This window comes from Agrilus planipennis, unplaced genomic scaffold, assembly GCF_000699045.2.
Source record: "Agrilus planipennis isolate EAB-ADULT unplaced genomic scaffold, Apla_2.0 scaffold285, whole genome shotgun sequence".
Classification (NCBI taxonomy): Eukaryota; Metazoa; Arthropoda; class Insecta; order Coleoptera; family Buprestidae; genus Agrilus; species Agrilus planipennis.
Window position 1 is genome coordinate 100,894 of NW_020441050.1, and position 13,515 is coordinate 114,408.

The 13,515-nt window shown below is 37.6% G+C and overlaps 1 protein-coding gene across 2 annotated transcripts in view; it reads left to right on the forward strand.

Moving 5' to 3' along the window:
* LOC108742504 (inhibitory POU protein) overlaps nucleotides 1-13,515 on the forward strand; it is a 42,552-nt gene that overhangs the window by 6,402 nt on the left and 22,635 nt on the right. The window contains exon 2 of one of the 2 annotated variants that reach the window (XM_018477743.1): nucleotides 8,562-8,613. In XM_018477743.1, coding sequence (XP_018333245.1) covers nucleotides 8,562-8,613 — 52 coding nt within the window. Of the gene's footprint in view, nucleotides 1-8,561; nucleotides 8,614-10,217; nucleotides 10,252-13,515 lie in introns of both variants that reach the window. The other variant, XM_018477744.1, reaches the window with a different exon arrangement.

Below are 13,515 nucleotides of genomic sequence, written 5' to 3' on the forward strand. Positions count from 1 at the left end.
AATGTGACCATAGGTTCATCAAAGAACTGCATCTTCTTCCAGGCTCCATGGTATTATAACCATTGCCTGGAACTACATTCTAACTTTAACATTTTGACGGGGATACGTCAAAATGTTAATGTTAGTGTGTTACGGTTTTCGTAAATGACATCTGAGAATNAGCAATTTGTTACTGGCTGCTAGGTGTAACAAAAAATATGTTTTTAAAAACAAAAAATAAAATACTTTATTTTTATGCCGAGTACTTTTTTTTTAACCTTTTAATCGAGAAATACTTTATGTAAAGCCTGAAAAGGTGGCAACCCTAATCTTGTCCCTAGATTCCACCAGTTTCTCAAGTTCCTGCACTTTATCCGAATGCAAGATTTGATCCGGTTGTTAAATTATCTTTTTAACTTTCATTAAAAACCCATACAGCAACAGCACTAACTTTAAATCCCTTTTTACATTTCATTCAGTGGGATCACAATTTCTGATGTTGAAATTTACGTACCACAATGATCCACTTTCACAACATCCTGTCTTTAAAATCGAAGACCATGGTATGGGTTTCCAAGGAGATAATCTTTAATTACTTTTTATTCCTTTTACAAATCCCATTTTCGTCACATTAATGAAATGAAGAGCTTTCCCGGTCGAAGGGTTAACCAAGTATTTATAGACGTAGAATAAAAGAGAGGACTAACGAGAGATAGTGCGGGGAGGGTGGAGGATATGAAGTAAAGCACTTGCCAGGCCACTCGATGCGATACGAATAACTATAGCGTGCCGCTTAATAGTGGTAGTAGGCTGCGACGACGGATAGCGGGAGAGCGACACGTAATCAGATGGTAACACTTGCGGATTTCCCACGTAGGACCGACGATGCCGACCTGTTATTAATGTAACGTTAGAGGATAATTATCCTAGCGACGCGAAACGTCGCAATAGACGCCGCAACATGACTGACCAATGCGATACCCGATGGCAATTGTCCCATCGGCGCCAATTCGACCTACGATGACCTGAGAGAACGACAAAACAAATACCTGCAGTGTGCTAATCATTAATAAACTATCAAAAACAACTGTAGATCATACTAATTACTGTCTTTTACATTTCCCAATGAGTTTTGCTTATGAGTGGAGGTGCGTGTCCAGCCAGTCTTAGGACTTACGACCTTATGATGAGGATGAGTATCATGAGATAAGGTAGTCTCCAGCCTTTAAAATTCAACAAAAAGGAAATTTTGTTTACAGATGAAGAAAATAGGAATAAAATAAATTTAATTGCACCATCTAGCAAAGAAGAGTTATGTGCTTCAAGTAAGGTCAATTTACAATAAAAGCAAGACTTTGCTTTGTCTTCGCGAAAGAGAGGAATCCCCAAAAGACACTTAGCTGTCCGTCAGATTCTTGAGGAAGTGTCCTCGTGTTTCTGGCCCTTCTAGGATTATCTAAGGTCTTCTTCAACCGATGGTTGTAGTTCAACGTAGGTGTTTAAATATTCACATTTATTTATCATCAAAGTGGTGGTGTGATTAGAACAAATTAGAAATGAATTGTTATGTTAAGTTTGTATACCTTATTTAGTCACTTTAAAGGTCAATTTATGATAAAGACCTTTAATTGTATGGTTTCAATTACAAAAGCTGTTAACTTATCTTATACTCTTTCAAGTTCTTGAGGAAGGTGTCCTCGGGTTTCTGGCCCTTGCAGGACTATCTATGGTCCTCTTCAACCGATGGTTGTAGTGCAACGCAGGTGTTTAAACATGGACATTTATTTATCACAAAAGTAGTGGTTTGATCAGAACAAATTAGAGATGAATTGCTAGGTTAGGTTTGTATACCTTATTTAGTCACTTTAAGGGTTAGTTTATGCTAAAGACCTTTAATTGTATGGTTTCAATTACAAAAAGCTGTTAACAGAGTTTAGGTAAGAGAAAATGCCGAATTAAGAGACTATCCAAAATCATCTTCTACTTCTTGAAGTTTTTTCTTACAAAAATCGATATTTTCGCTCACCAGGATATATTTTCTTTCAGCCACCTTTGCATGTCAGAAAGCGTCACAACCATGCCATTTTAAAAAGAGATTTGGGTAAAAGGAAAAAAAAGGAAAGAAAGATCGACACAAGGTAATAAAAATAAAGTGGATTTTCTGGTCTGAAGTTCGACCGAACAATTCCAGGTTTATTGAGCCGATCTGCGGCTGGATGTGTTACACTTACGAAAGAATCGCAAACGTTTGCACAGCAGCGATTTTATTGCGACATTTACGATTGGAGAAGGTGCAGGAACCGTCACTTCCTGATCCCGGATCTCCCTTACCAAAAATGTATACCAACATAACGTTTTTATTACTTCTCCTATCACATCATGAGACAGAAGCATATATGTAATAAAGTGATTCTTTGTTTTTGTTGGGCTACTATGTTTTTCCTTCCAAAGACTCTATTATTTTTATGAAGTTGATTTAAGAAAAGGTTTCATATTATTTATATAAAAGAAAATACTACAAATGGCGCGATAAACGCCATCTGTAGTACGAAGCTACATTTTNTACGTATGTTTGTATGCACCCTGTTATTGCTGCCGACGTCGAACTGCAGTGTTCGCTACATCTATACGAAACGAGTGTATTTATGGATGGCTGTGTGCGTGTATTCACATACACGTACATGCACGAGAACGCAAACGTGGTTAGATTATTCTGTGGTTGAGATATATTTACGACATGCTTTTACGCGACACTGCTCCCCTGATGTTTTGTTTCGTTTTGTCGATTTTTTGTTTTTTGACGAGTCAAATCCACTTCAACATAATCGTGTGTCTGCTTCGTGATTATTGTATCGTGAATAATCAAAAGTGAATGGTGATAACACTATTAATAGTAACATCGGCTGTCACTGATTACAGAGCTTATCAGGTATGGTTGTGTATGGAGGCGCATGGTTAACTATTTATTTATTACTCAGTAGTTCTTATTTTATTTTGTACGGGTTCATTTGTTAAATTTAGGTACCTAATCCAAATAATAAACGTGAAGAAGCTATAGCGTTATAAAGGCTAGACGGATATTACAGAAATAGTGAATGTAATGAGATAACTGACGTGTGGACTGTCCAGTTTACTTGCCATAAATTAATTTAGAAAGTTTGCCGTCTGGTCGACCACAATTTACTAGTCTCGAAGGGACCAGAGCAAATTTATAGCTCAGTCCATAAATTCCACGTCTACTTAAATTTTCGTTACTTCTATGGTACTTACGCTTTTCCATTTCGCCTATCTGATATAAAAAGTTTTGTTTAACCTGACTTAAACCACGTTGAATACGACTTACCTACCTACGAATACTGTTGTAAAAAAAGGGGATAGATTGAAAAAACCACAGACGAGTGATCCTATTAGGGTTTCGCTTTTGCATTCGGACATACGGAACCCTAAAAATTAGGGACGGACTGATTTTTTTTGGGGCAACATTTCATATCATTTTGAAACAAACTCTAATTGAGTAATCCTGATTCATATTGGTCGGAGGCAAAAAAAATGTGACAGATCGGACCCTCCGAAATTCGTACTCAAAAAGGGTGTCATAAGGAGTATTTTATGTCGAATTATGGGATGCAGTGTGTTATTACAGAGCAAAGTATTGACAAAACTTCGAACTTAGTAAAAAACTAAAAACGAATTTTTTAAGAAATCTGCAAATCGTCGGGACTATTCATAGTAATTAGAAAAGGATTCTCAAAGTCGCGAAGTATGTTTAGAAAATACAATTTCACCACAAGACAACTGACTGAAAAGAGACTTGACCGGGAATACTCGTACAATGATTTAATTGGCTGTATTTATATCTCAAGGCGTTACTTCTTCTGAAAGTGATTTATAACTCCTTCTTTTCAAAATTAATTACCTTTGAGGTAGAAACAGGTTATTAAGATCATATTTAATAAACTAGTGCAAGCTTTTCAATAAAAAGAAGTCATTTCTATGCTCGCGAACGGTTAATTTACATAATTCGTAAAATGTTAAAGTGCGGCCCTGCATGGATGCGAAACATGAACTGTGGGCGCGGCGGAAAAGAAAAAGTTAGAAGTGTTTTCACATTTCTTGGTGTGATGAGGTACCGTGGATAGAAAAGGTTAGAAATGAAAGAATAAGAGAACGGATGACTCTATAGAAATAGGCGAAATAGGTTGGTAGGACACCTTCTCAGACATGAAGGTCTAATCAGAAATATATTACAGGCAGAAACGAGAGTTAGAAGGGGTAGAAGTAGACCTAAATTAGATTACTGTTCGCAAGTAGTTAAGGATATGGGATGTTCTAGTTTTAGGGAAATACGAAGATTAGTTCAGGATAGGAAAGAGTGGAGATGTGTGTCCAACCAGTCTTAGGACTGACGACCTTTTGAAAGCTTTTTGAAATATTTTCTCCACAAAACCAAACCTCTATTGTGCTTAGACGGAAATAACTATTTCCTTCAAAGACTACATAAAGGAATCATGATATTTATTTGTTAGATCTATAGAAGACTAACAGGAGTTGTATATTAGATATAGATCATTATTCGTTTGCATTTTGTTTTTAAGTAAACTGAGAAGGTTAAGTGCAGAACAACGTGTACCGCATATAGCACAAAGGTGTTATCACTATTTGTTACCGTTATGGCGTAGTGTGCTTTGCGTTCCGGTAATGCGATGCGGTCGCAATGGCTGTGGATTATTTAATAAGACCATTAAAACTAATTACTAGGAACTTCGTTAGCATGAACATTGCGTCCGACATGCAACTACATTATGTAACCTCATTTTTATTAGGCGGCCACGGTTCATATACGTATGTTTGTATGCACCCTGTTATTGCTGCCGACGTCGAACTGCAGTGTTCGCTACATCTATACGAAACGAGTGTATTTATGGATGGCTGTGTGCGTGTATTCACATACACGTACATGCACGAGAACGCAAACGTGGTTAGATTATTCTGTGGTTGAGATATATTTACGACATGCTTTTACGCGACACTGCTCCCCTGATGTTTTGTTTCGTTTTGTCGATTTTTTGTTTTTTGACGAGTCAAATCCACTTCAACATAATCGTGTGTCTGCTTCGTGATTATTGTATCGTGAATAATCAAAAGTGAATGGTGATAACACTATTAATAGTAACATCGGCTGTCACTGATTACAGAGCTTATTAGGTATGGTTGTGTATGGAGGCGCATGGTTAACTACTGAGTCAATGTTTTCGTAATGAATAATATACATGCAATAGGAACTGCCCCTCGCGCACGAAAAGGCTCATGGAATTTTGAATTATCTGTACGCTGTTTCTCTATTATTTTTTATTTAAGGGATAGGATGTCGAGCGCCTCCGCCATATTTTATTTTTATTCGCTTCCTTAAGCCATTTTGTAAAACAATGCTAAAGTGAAGGTATTTAGAATCTGGTAAATAAATAAAGAAATGAGTCATCATGTTGAACAGGTAGAAATTAAAAATTCCAGTGGCGTAGTGTTGGTACCAAATTATATTTAAAGAGGATAATAATTGATTACGATTTCAATTAATTATTATTTGTCCTTCAAATAAATGCACATTTATTAACTGTCGCTGTCACTGTCTAGTACTACTACTGCTACCACTGCTGTCATCGACACCTGCTCGAACTATAATTGACTCAAGAACAGCATCAGTCTGAAAATCTAACTTCTGCTCTTCTTTCAAAACATGCTCAATAGCTTTCTGCCAACTTAAAGACATAACTTGGCCTATCGCAGCATCTAGTAGATGCTGCCATTTTAAATGTGGTACATATCCTTTCACCTGTGCCCATATTAACTCTATGGAATTGAGGTTGCAGTGGTACTAAGAATACCAGTTTCACTTTGATGCCGTTATTGTGGAATGGTATTCCTTTTTCTTGAAGCCATCGCTGAATTTCGGCCTTCCGACTTGCTGTAGTGGGAATTGCATCACTTCTACGACTATGGTACGGGGCATTATCCATTACAATAATGAAATTCTCCTCCACACGTTGGAGAACATTGTGGAACTACTGGTCGAAATGATTCGCATCCATGTCTTCGTGATAATCGCCGTTTTTTTTTTTTTTTGATAAAAATATTGCACTACTGTCCTTAAGGAAACCACTATCGCTACCTATATGGGTCACAATCAGTCGTTATCCTTTTTCTGTCGGACATTGGAAGCCGGTTGATTCACCCTCCAAAATGGCTTGTTGACTACTTTTAACTGTAGTATCTGTCCACACTTTTTCGACAGTATGTCCAAAGTTTGTTCACGTTTTATCCGAGTTATATATCTTGCACTTTTGCTGACGCAATCGTTCTGTAGCGATCTTTCCATCGTGCCATATTAGTACAAAATGCTAACCCAAAGCACTACAGTTCGGAGATACGTTCGTCTCTCGTTTTTCTGTTAAATCTGCTTTTCGATTGTGTCTTGAATATCGAATTTTCGTAATGATTCCCGGCACATCGATGGAATCAACTCATTCTTGTGGATTTCACTCCTCACGGGGTCAAGAGTGGTAATCTCACCTCATCAGGATAATGTATATCTCCCCTCCTCTGTAGGTTTTTGTAGTCGTTGACTCTATGCAGAGATTACTTTATCTAGAGACCCCCCCCCATTATCATACTGTCACTCTAACCCAAGATCCTTTCGTCCCTTGCATTGATGTAATATATTAAACAATTAGTAATAATTATGCAATTAATGATGCACATGCAGTATTTACGTACTTTAATGAGCGAGGTTTGTAGGTGCCTATCCAGTTAATGATAGAATGAATAATTTTGTTAAATTAAAAAAAATTGTCTTATGAAACCCAGACCCCCTTATCTATGAGACCGGGGGCTATAGCCGCCCCCTCAAAGCCCCCTTTATAAAGACGGCACTAATAGTATCGTTTCATCAAATTCGACAATCAGAGTGTTTTGTGGAAATCAGTAGCAGTAAAATGCCGTTTTGACTCGCTCCACCCGATTGGACGAAGGACCAATCACGGCGCGCGCATTATTGATCGAACGTCGCAATAGACGCCATTTTACCCCCGCTGCTATCCTGTTTTCACTACACTCATTCTAACAGGAAGAATTTCCTAAATTCGGGATCTTTATCGAAATACTTAGATACTGAAACTGTGTTGCCACGCAGATGATTACCTGCAAGCTTCAACAAGTTATATGCATCAAAAGCGTCACGTAACGTGTATCCTTGATAATAACTTTTTGCTAAAGAAAAAAAACAAACATACGCATATGTAAATATTCTTGACTGAAGAGATTAGATGTCGAAACCTGTATTGGGTTACCTTTAAGCGTTTTCATGCGGAATTCTGGATTTTACTCCAACGGATCCACTAGGAAGAAAGTTTGGACATCCTCCCATCGAGTGCAGAAAAACTAGTTTGTCAATTGTTACGGTGATACCGTACGTCTTATTGAAGACCATTATTGCAAAAAATGGTCACGAAAATAACAGATGTTGATCAAGGATCTTTAAAGGATTAGGGTCCAATTTTTTTATAAACCCCTACTTATTAAAATCTTGGATCCGTTACTGTAAAAAACGATCACGAAAATAACGGATGATCAAGGATCTTTAAAGGATTAGGGTCTTAATTTTTTATAAACCCCTACTTATTAAATTCCTGGATCCGTTACTGTAAAAAATGATCACGAAAATACTGCATGTTGATCAAGGATCTTTAAAGGATTAGGGTCCAAATTTTTTATAAACCCCTACTTATTAAAATCCTGAATCCGTTACTGTAAAAAACGATCACGAAAATAACGGATGATCAAGGATCTTTAAAGGATTAGGGTCTTAATTTTTTATAAACCCCTACTTATTAAATTCCTGGATCCGTTACTGTAAAAAATGATCACGAAAATACTGCATGTTGATCAAGGATCTTTAAAGGATTAGGGTCCAAATTTTTTATAAACTCCTACTTATTAAAATGCTGGATCGGCTTCCAGTTTCAGTGTTTCAATTCCACAGAACACCGTGTCCTTTTCTTCTATTACTAGTTGCATTCTTTTAATACGAATAATTAACTACTTGCTTTCTGGTCAAATCTCACCATCAAACGACACTAAACTTACCAAAACACTGGTCTCCTTGATGTGTTAACTGATAAAATTTATTGATGTAAACGACAGAAAGAAGATCCAAATATTGAGGGTACAACGGTTAATGCCTAAGTTCAGAGTCAGTCAGTCAACTGTTTCTAAGTCATCATATCAATAAACACTTTAGAAATAGAAAAGTATGAACCCAAAAGTTCACCAATGGAAACAGTCAGGTAATGGCGATTATACCAAGTTTTCAATGTTACCGTTCCATTGTTTGCATTTACCTAAACATTGTTTTTCGATCGATTTGGTATCTACTTGAGATAAAAAAAATGTATGACGATGGACTGAGTTCGAAACGTCTCATCTAATGTCTCCCGGCATTATTTTCTTTCACTCTCAATTAATATCGCACGTATTTTATGAATCTCTTCTATTCAAATTAAGTTTAAACCCTTTTTCATTTGTTTCAGAGTCGAATACTTGAAGATGCTTCAATAGTTTGTAACTCCTGGTCTCCAAAATGCGTAAGTACTCATCTATTTTCGCTACTTTTTAGAATGTAATTGTAAAAATATTTAATATTGTATTCTAATAGTGGGTACAGTTAAAGGAGTAACTCAATAAAGATTGCATACCAGTTGTGGCTTTTGCAAATTGTACCTAACCTACCCCAGCACATTTTTATACCCAACAGTACAATTGGATCGTTTTCAATAATGTGCTAATATCTATGATTGTAGTACAGGTAGCAAGTATGATAATAATTTGTGCAGCTATGTCCTCTGGAGATTTGACTTCCGGAATTAGCTTGACTATTTAAACGTCTAATTAAAGAATGGAACTAACTATCGCGCTTGCTTCCGATATCCAGGATGTTGTCATTGAATAGGAATAGTTAATTAAAGATCAGTAATATTTTGATGTGTTTAAATTACAGTATTAGGTCGTCCTAAGGTCATAGATAGGATGAAGTAGTAGTTGTGGCTTAACGACAGGTGACGGAATAACTAGGTTAAATTAAGGTACAGTATGCAGGGACCCTGATTCACGTAAATATATGAAATGCTGTTCATCTTGGGCTATGGTACACTGATGTTATTCGCCAATGGTTTAGGTTAAGTTATGGTATAGGTGAGTGCCATTATGAAAATATATGTGCTGTGCACCATCAACAATAACACCCATCTGTCCAAATTTGGACGGATTCGACTGGTGGACGATTATAAAATATCAACTTTTACTATAGTCGCTTCGTTCAAAATTGGTACAGTTGCAGTTCGTTTCGTCTTTCAAGCAACCTATGACCGCTTACTATTATGTAGCAACAAATAACTGAAGTACCAAGTTGGAAAAAGAAAGAAGATACGTCCATCCTTAAGATAATTTATTGTGGAATATGCCAGTTTTGGTCGTCTCAACTATATACAGATATTGTAAGAAAGTGGATACCATGGAGAAAACGTAACCTTACAATTAAGATAATAAAATTTTTTCAACCCTTCAGTTTCTGTTTCTTATCCTGTATCTCAGAGTGCACGCAGCATTAAGGAGTTTTGAGCTATTTTGAGCTTTATAGGCACAGGTGTTTAAATGAACAGAATAATGCCTTAAAATCATAATTCCGCCTAGGCGTAAACAGGGACTGTCACATAAGTTGACAGTTTTATTGCCTAAACCGCCACTTTACATGACTCAGACCATACGTATGTTATGCAGTTCTATAAAATTTTCGAAAATTTGTCAGAATTTGTCACCCTAAGACAATCAAATTTCAAATTTTCCGCTTTCCTGTGTTTACCGTGTACATGTAGGTGTTTTTTAAAGTGGTTCTTAAAATTTCCCTTCAATTTTTAAAATGCTTCTCGATTTACCTGGCCCCCTTATCGTTCGATAGTAATTTCATCTCGATAACAATTAAGGTCCATTTAAAGGCGACCGGTTCGGAAATGGCGAGTTGTACCGGAAACGGGCGCCGCGTGCCCCTGCTTTTCCCGTTACGACGGGCGCCTGGAGGGAGAGGCGGCGCTCTACGAAGTTGGGCGCGACTGAATTATAAATGAGGCGTAAGAACCGACTTACGTATAGGCCTAGCACGCCGCCGGTCCGGCCGATGCCGACGGCTTTTTTATTCATATTTCATGTTTGTGTGATTTTTTATATGTATACATTGACTCACTACGATTACACCCACAATGTGAATGTGTTTCCTCTACATGTGCCAACACAATGTATCTTATCGTTGCAAAAGTAAAGGGACACAGTATTTGTAGGGTTTTCGTTGTAGAAAATCAAACACTGGATCATTTCAGACGATCATCAGTCTATGGACTAAAAGGACATTCACTTCCATCGCTTCCTATGGTGAATCAAACTTTTTCTCATTTCTAGACAACTGTTTACTATTTCCGTAACTAATTTGCCCAGTGGTCTTAATCTAGTAGGTCCGGTCCCTCTCTGCCCTTCTTTACTTTCTACTGTTGGTCTTAGGAAGTGCCACACCACCCTATCTTTCTTTTTTCTTATTGTCCTTTGATCTCTTAGCACCGGCGAGCATATAACCTTTAACAATCTTTTAAGAATTTTGCCTGGACCTTCAAGTACCTCAAAACCGGTGAACGTTTGGATCAACTAAATTTTCCTGTTTTGTAGTAATGTATTACCTCCTGCAATCGTTGCACTCATTTCAGAAACGCCCAGTATATAAAATAGAACCTTCAGTTCTTGACCAGATAGAACACGAATTAAAATTCTTTAGTGGTTACTTAGCATCCCCGACACATGAGGATGTAGTCAGATTTTCTTTTGCATGGACTTATTACAATCTCACACAACTTAAAATTGCTTGAGATAGTACCAGAAAAAGTAACGAATTTCTCAGAATTTCTTCCCTGGTGTGCATTCTATTTTTACCATCCCTAGACCAAGAAGTGGAATTTTCTTGGATAAATAATATAGCAATCATGTTGCTTGTTCATCGAAAACAAAATACCAAAAACTCCAATTGGAACAAAGTAATAGATAGTTTTGGATCATTAAATAACAACGACTTATAATTTTGCATTAAGCAAAGCATCATGGGTTACGTTATGTTGGGTTAATTTTTAGGGTACCGTACCAATATTCTAGCGTGGGCATCTCCAACAGAATTTCAATTAAACTCCAATGAGTAACCGAGCGGCATGACCTAGAGCTTTAGACCATTCGGGAGGACGCCGGTTTGATTCCGGGTCCATCTGCCTTGGTCTAAGTTTTTTTGTGGTTTCCTTGGATCACTTAGACAAATGCTGAGGCAGTAATATTCCACAGATAATCTTTCATTCTCTTCTATCTTCATTTCGTCCGTCTCATCTTTCTTACCCGAACCACCACCCACCCATTAACACGATTCCTGAAAGCAGGCTGAAGAGGGCCTTCCGCCCTACCTTCCGGCGTAATCTGGAGGGACTGCTCGCCCACCAGCATTACTAGCTAGTGGGAATGAAACACCCAAAAGTGTTTTTTTTCCAATGAGTGCAGACTGAACGCCGTTGGAATGCATCAAATGGTAAACTACAAAAATTGCCTGACTCAAGCAAAGTTCCCTTTTATTAGAACGTATGGCTTGTGATTGTATCCATGCGTAAGTGGAAAAATTTTGCAAGGAATCAATTTTTGTGGGTAACTGCTTCTACGTCTTCTTCTGGAGCAAGGAATAGCAGATTTCCAAATAAACGGGAAGGAAGAGACACTTACAAATAACAGCCCCAATAATGAGACAAAGTAGTTTCGTTAAACTTTATTGCCCTGTTTGGAAGAGGAGCTCGTTAGGGGGGAAAGTTTCACAAGCGATGAACAAAGGTGGAGGGTGAAATGACTAAATAGCTTGTTAATACGATGGTCGTAACTTAACGGAATGGGGTAATTTGTAACCGACGCGTAAGAAAGATTGTCTGTATTCCCGTCTAAATTAGCAGACGCCGTTGCATGTCGCTTTCGCTGGCCATGATAAATTTGCGGGACTTCCCCGTAACAGCAGATGCCACCGTTACAACTGCTTGGTTGTATCAGACGGAAAGGCAGCAATGAAATTAGTGAGATTATCACTTGTCGTTCCCGTAGTAACTCTTCATCCGTTTTACCAGATTGTCTACTTCATTTTCCTTTCACCCTTGTTCTCAAATTAATCGTTGTAATTTTTTTCTTTAATAGGTACGCAAACCACTTTTGTCAAGTGAAATCAATCCCTACTATCTACTTCAGAAATATAACCTCCAAATACATAAATACGAGGGCGGTTCAATAAGTATCCGTGTTTGAAGACAGAGGACGTTTCTGAGGGAAATTGGTGCTGTCATCGTGTGCTGCCATCTATCAAACCACGCCAAAACGAATTTCAGACTGTTTGATAGGTTAATTTGGATTTGGCAGCCATTCGACTGAGACGTGTTTCGTTATTTTCGCTAAGATGGAAAAAGAGCAGTATCGTTCGGTAACTCGCTTTTTGTTTTTGGATGGGAAAAAATGCGAGGAGATGAAAACAAAGTTGGATACTGTTTATGGAGACATTTCGCCGTCTACGACCACAGTTAGATATTGCTTCAACGAATTTAGACGTGGGCAAAGATCCGTTTTTGATAGGAGCGACCAGGAAGCCTGGCAAACGTTGTTATCATTTTACGGATTTTTTTGGGAAAAGGAAGAACGATCACTGGAAAATACTTCAGAGTTATTGGACCGCTTCGACAAAAAATTGAAGGAGACACGGGCGCATTTGACGAAAAAGAAGGTGCGTTTTCAACACGATAACGCACCGGCACATTCATCAGGAGTTGTTGCCGCCAAACTGCATGAATTACGTTATGAATTTGCTACCGCACACCCCGTACTCACTCGATTTGACTCCCTACGACTTCATCTTGTTCCCTAACATGAAGAAATGACTAGCGAGAAAGAAATTTAGCTCAAACGAGGAAGTCATCGCCGATACAGGGGGGATTTTGGAGAGTTCTACAAATGTTATTTTTTGGAGGGGTAAAAAAAATGGCATGGTCGTTGGGGGAAGTGTATCTTTCTAAAAGGGGACTATGTTGAAAAATAAAAAACAAATTTTAAAAAAAAAAGGTGTCTTCATTTCTAACACGGGTACTTATTGAACCGCCCTCGTATATACCCTTCAAATACATAAATATACTACCAAGTAAATGGTATTTTGAAATACTTGCCGGGGACAAACGTCACTCAACAAAGAAATAAATGATGAATTTATTTTGGAATCTGGTTTAGATGAAGTCTGATTAAATGAGAAATAATGCCATCTCGTACTTCATTTTCGAGTTAATCACATCAAATATAGAAAAATAGCTATCCAACTATAAAAGTTGGAATATAAATGATAACCGTGATACTGCCATTTAAAAATAACTGACAAAAAAGTAGTGTTCTCAT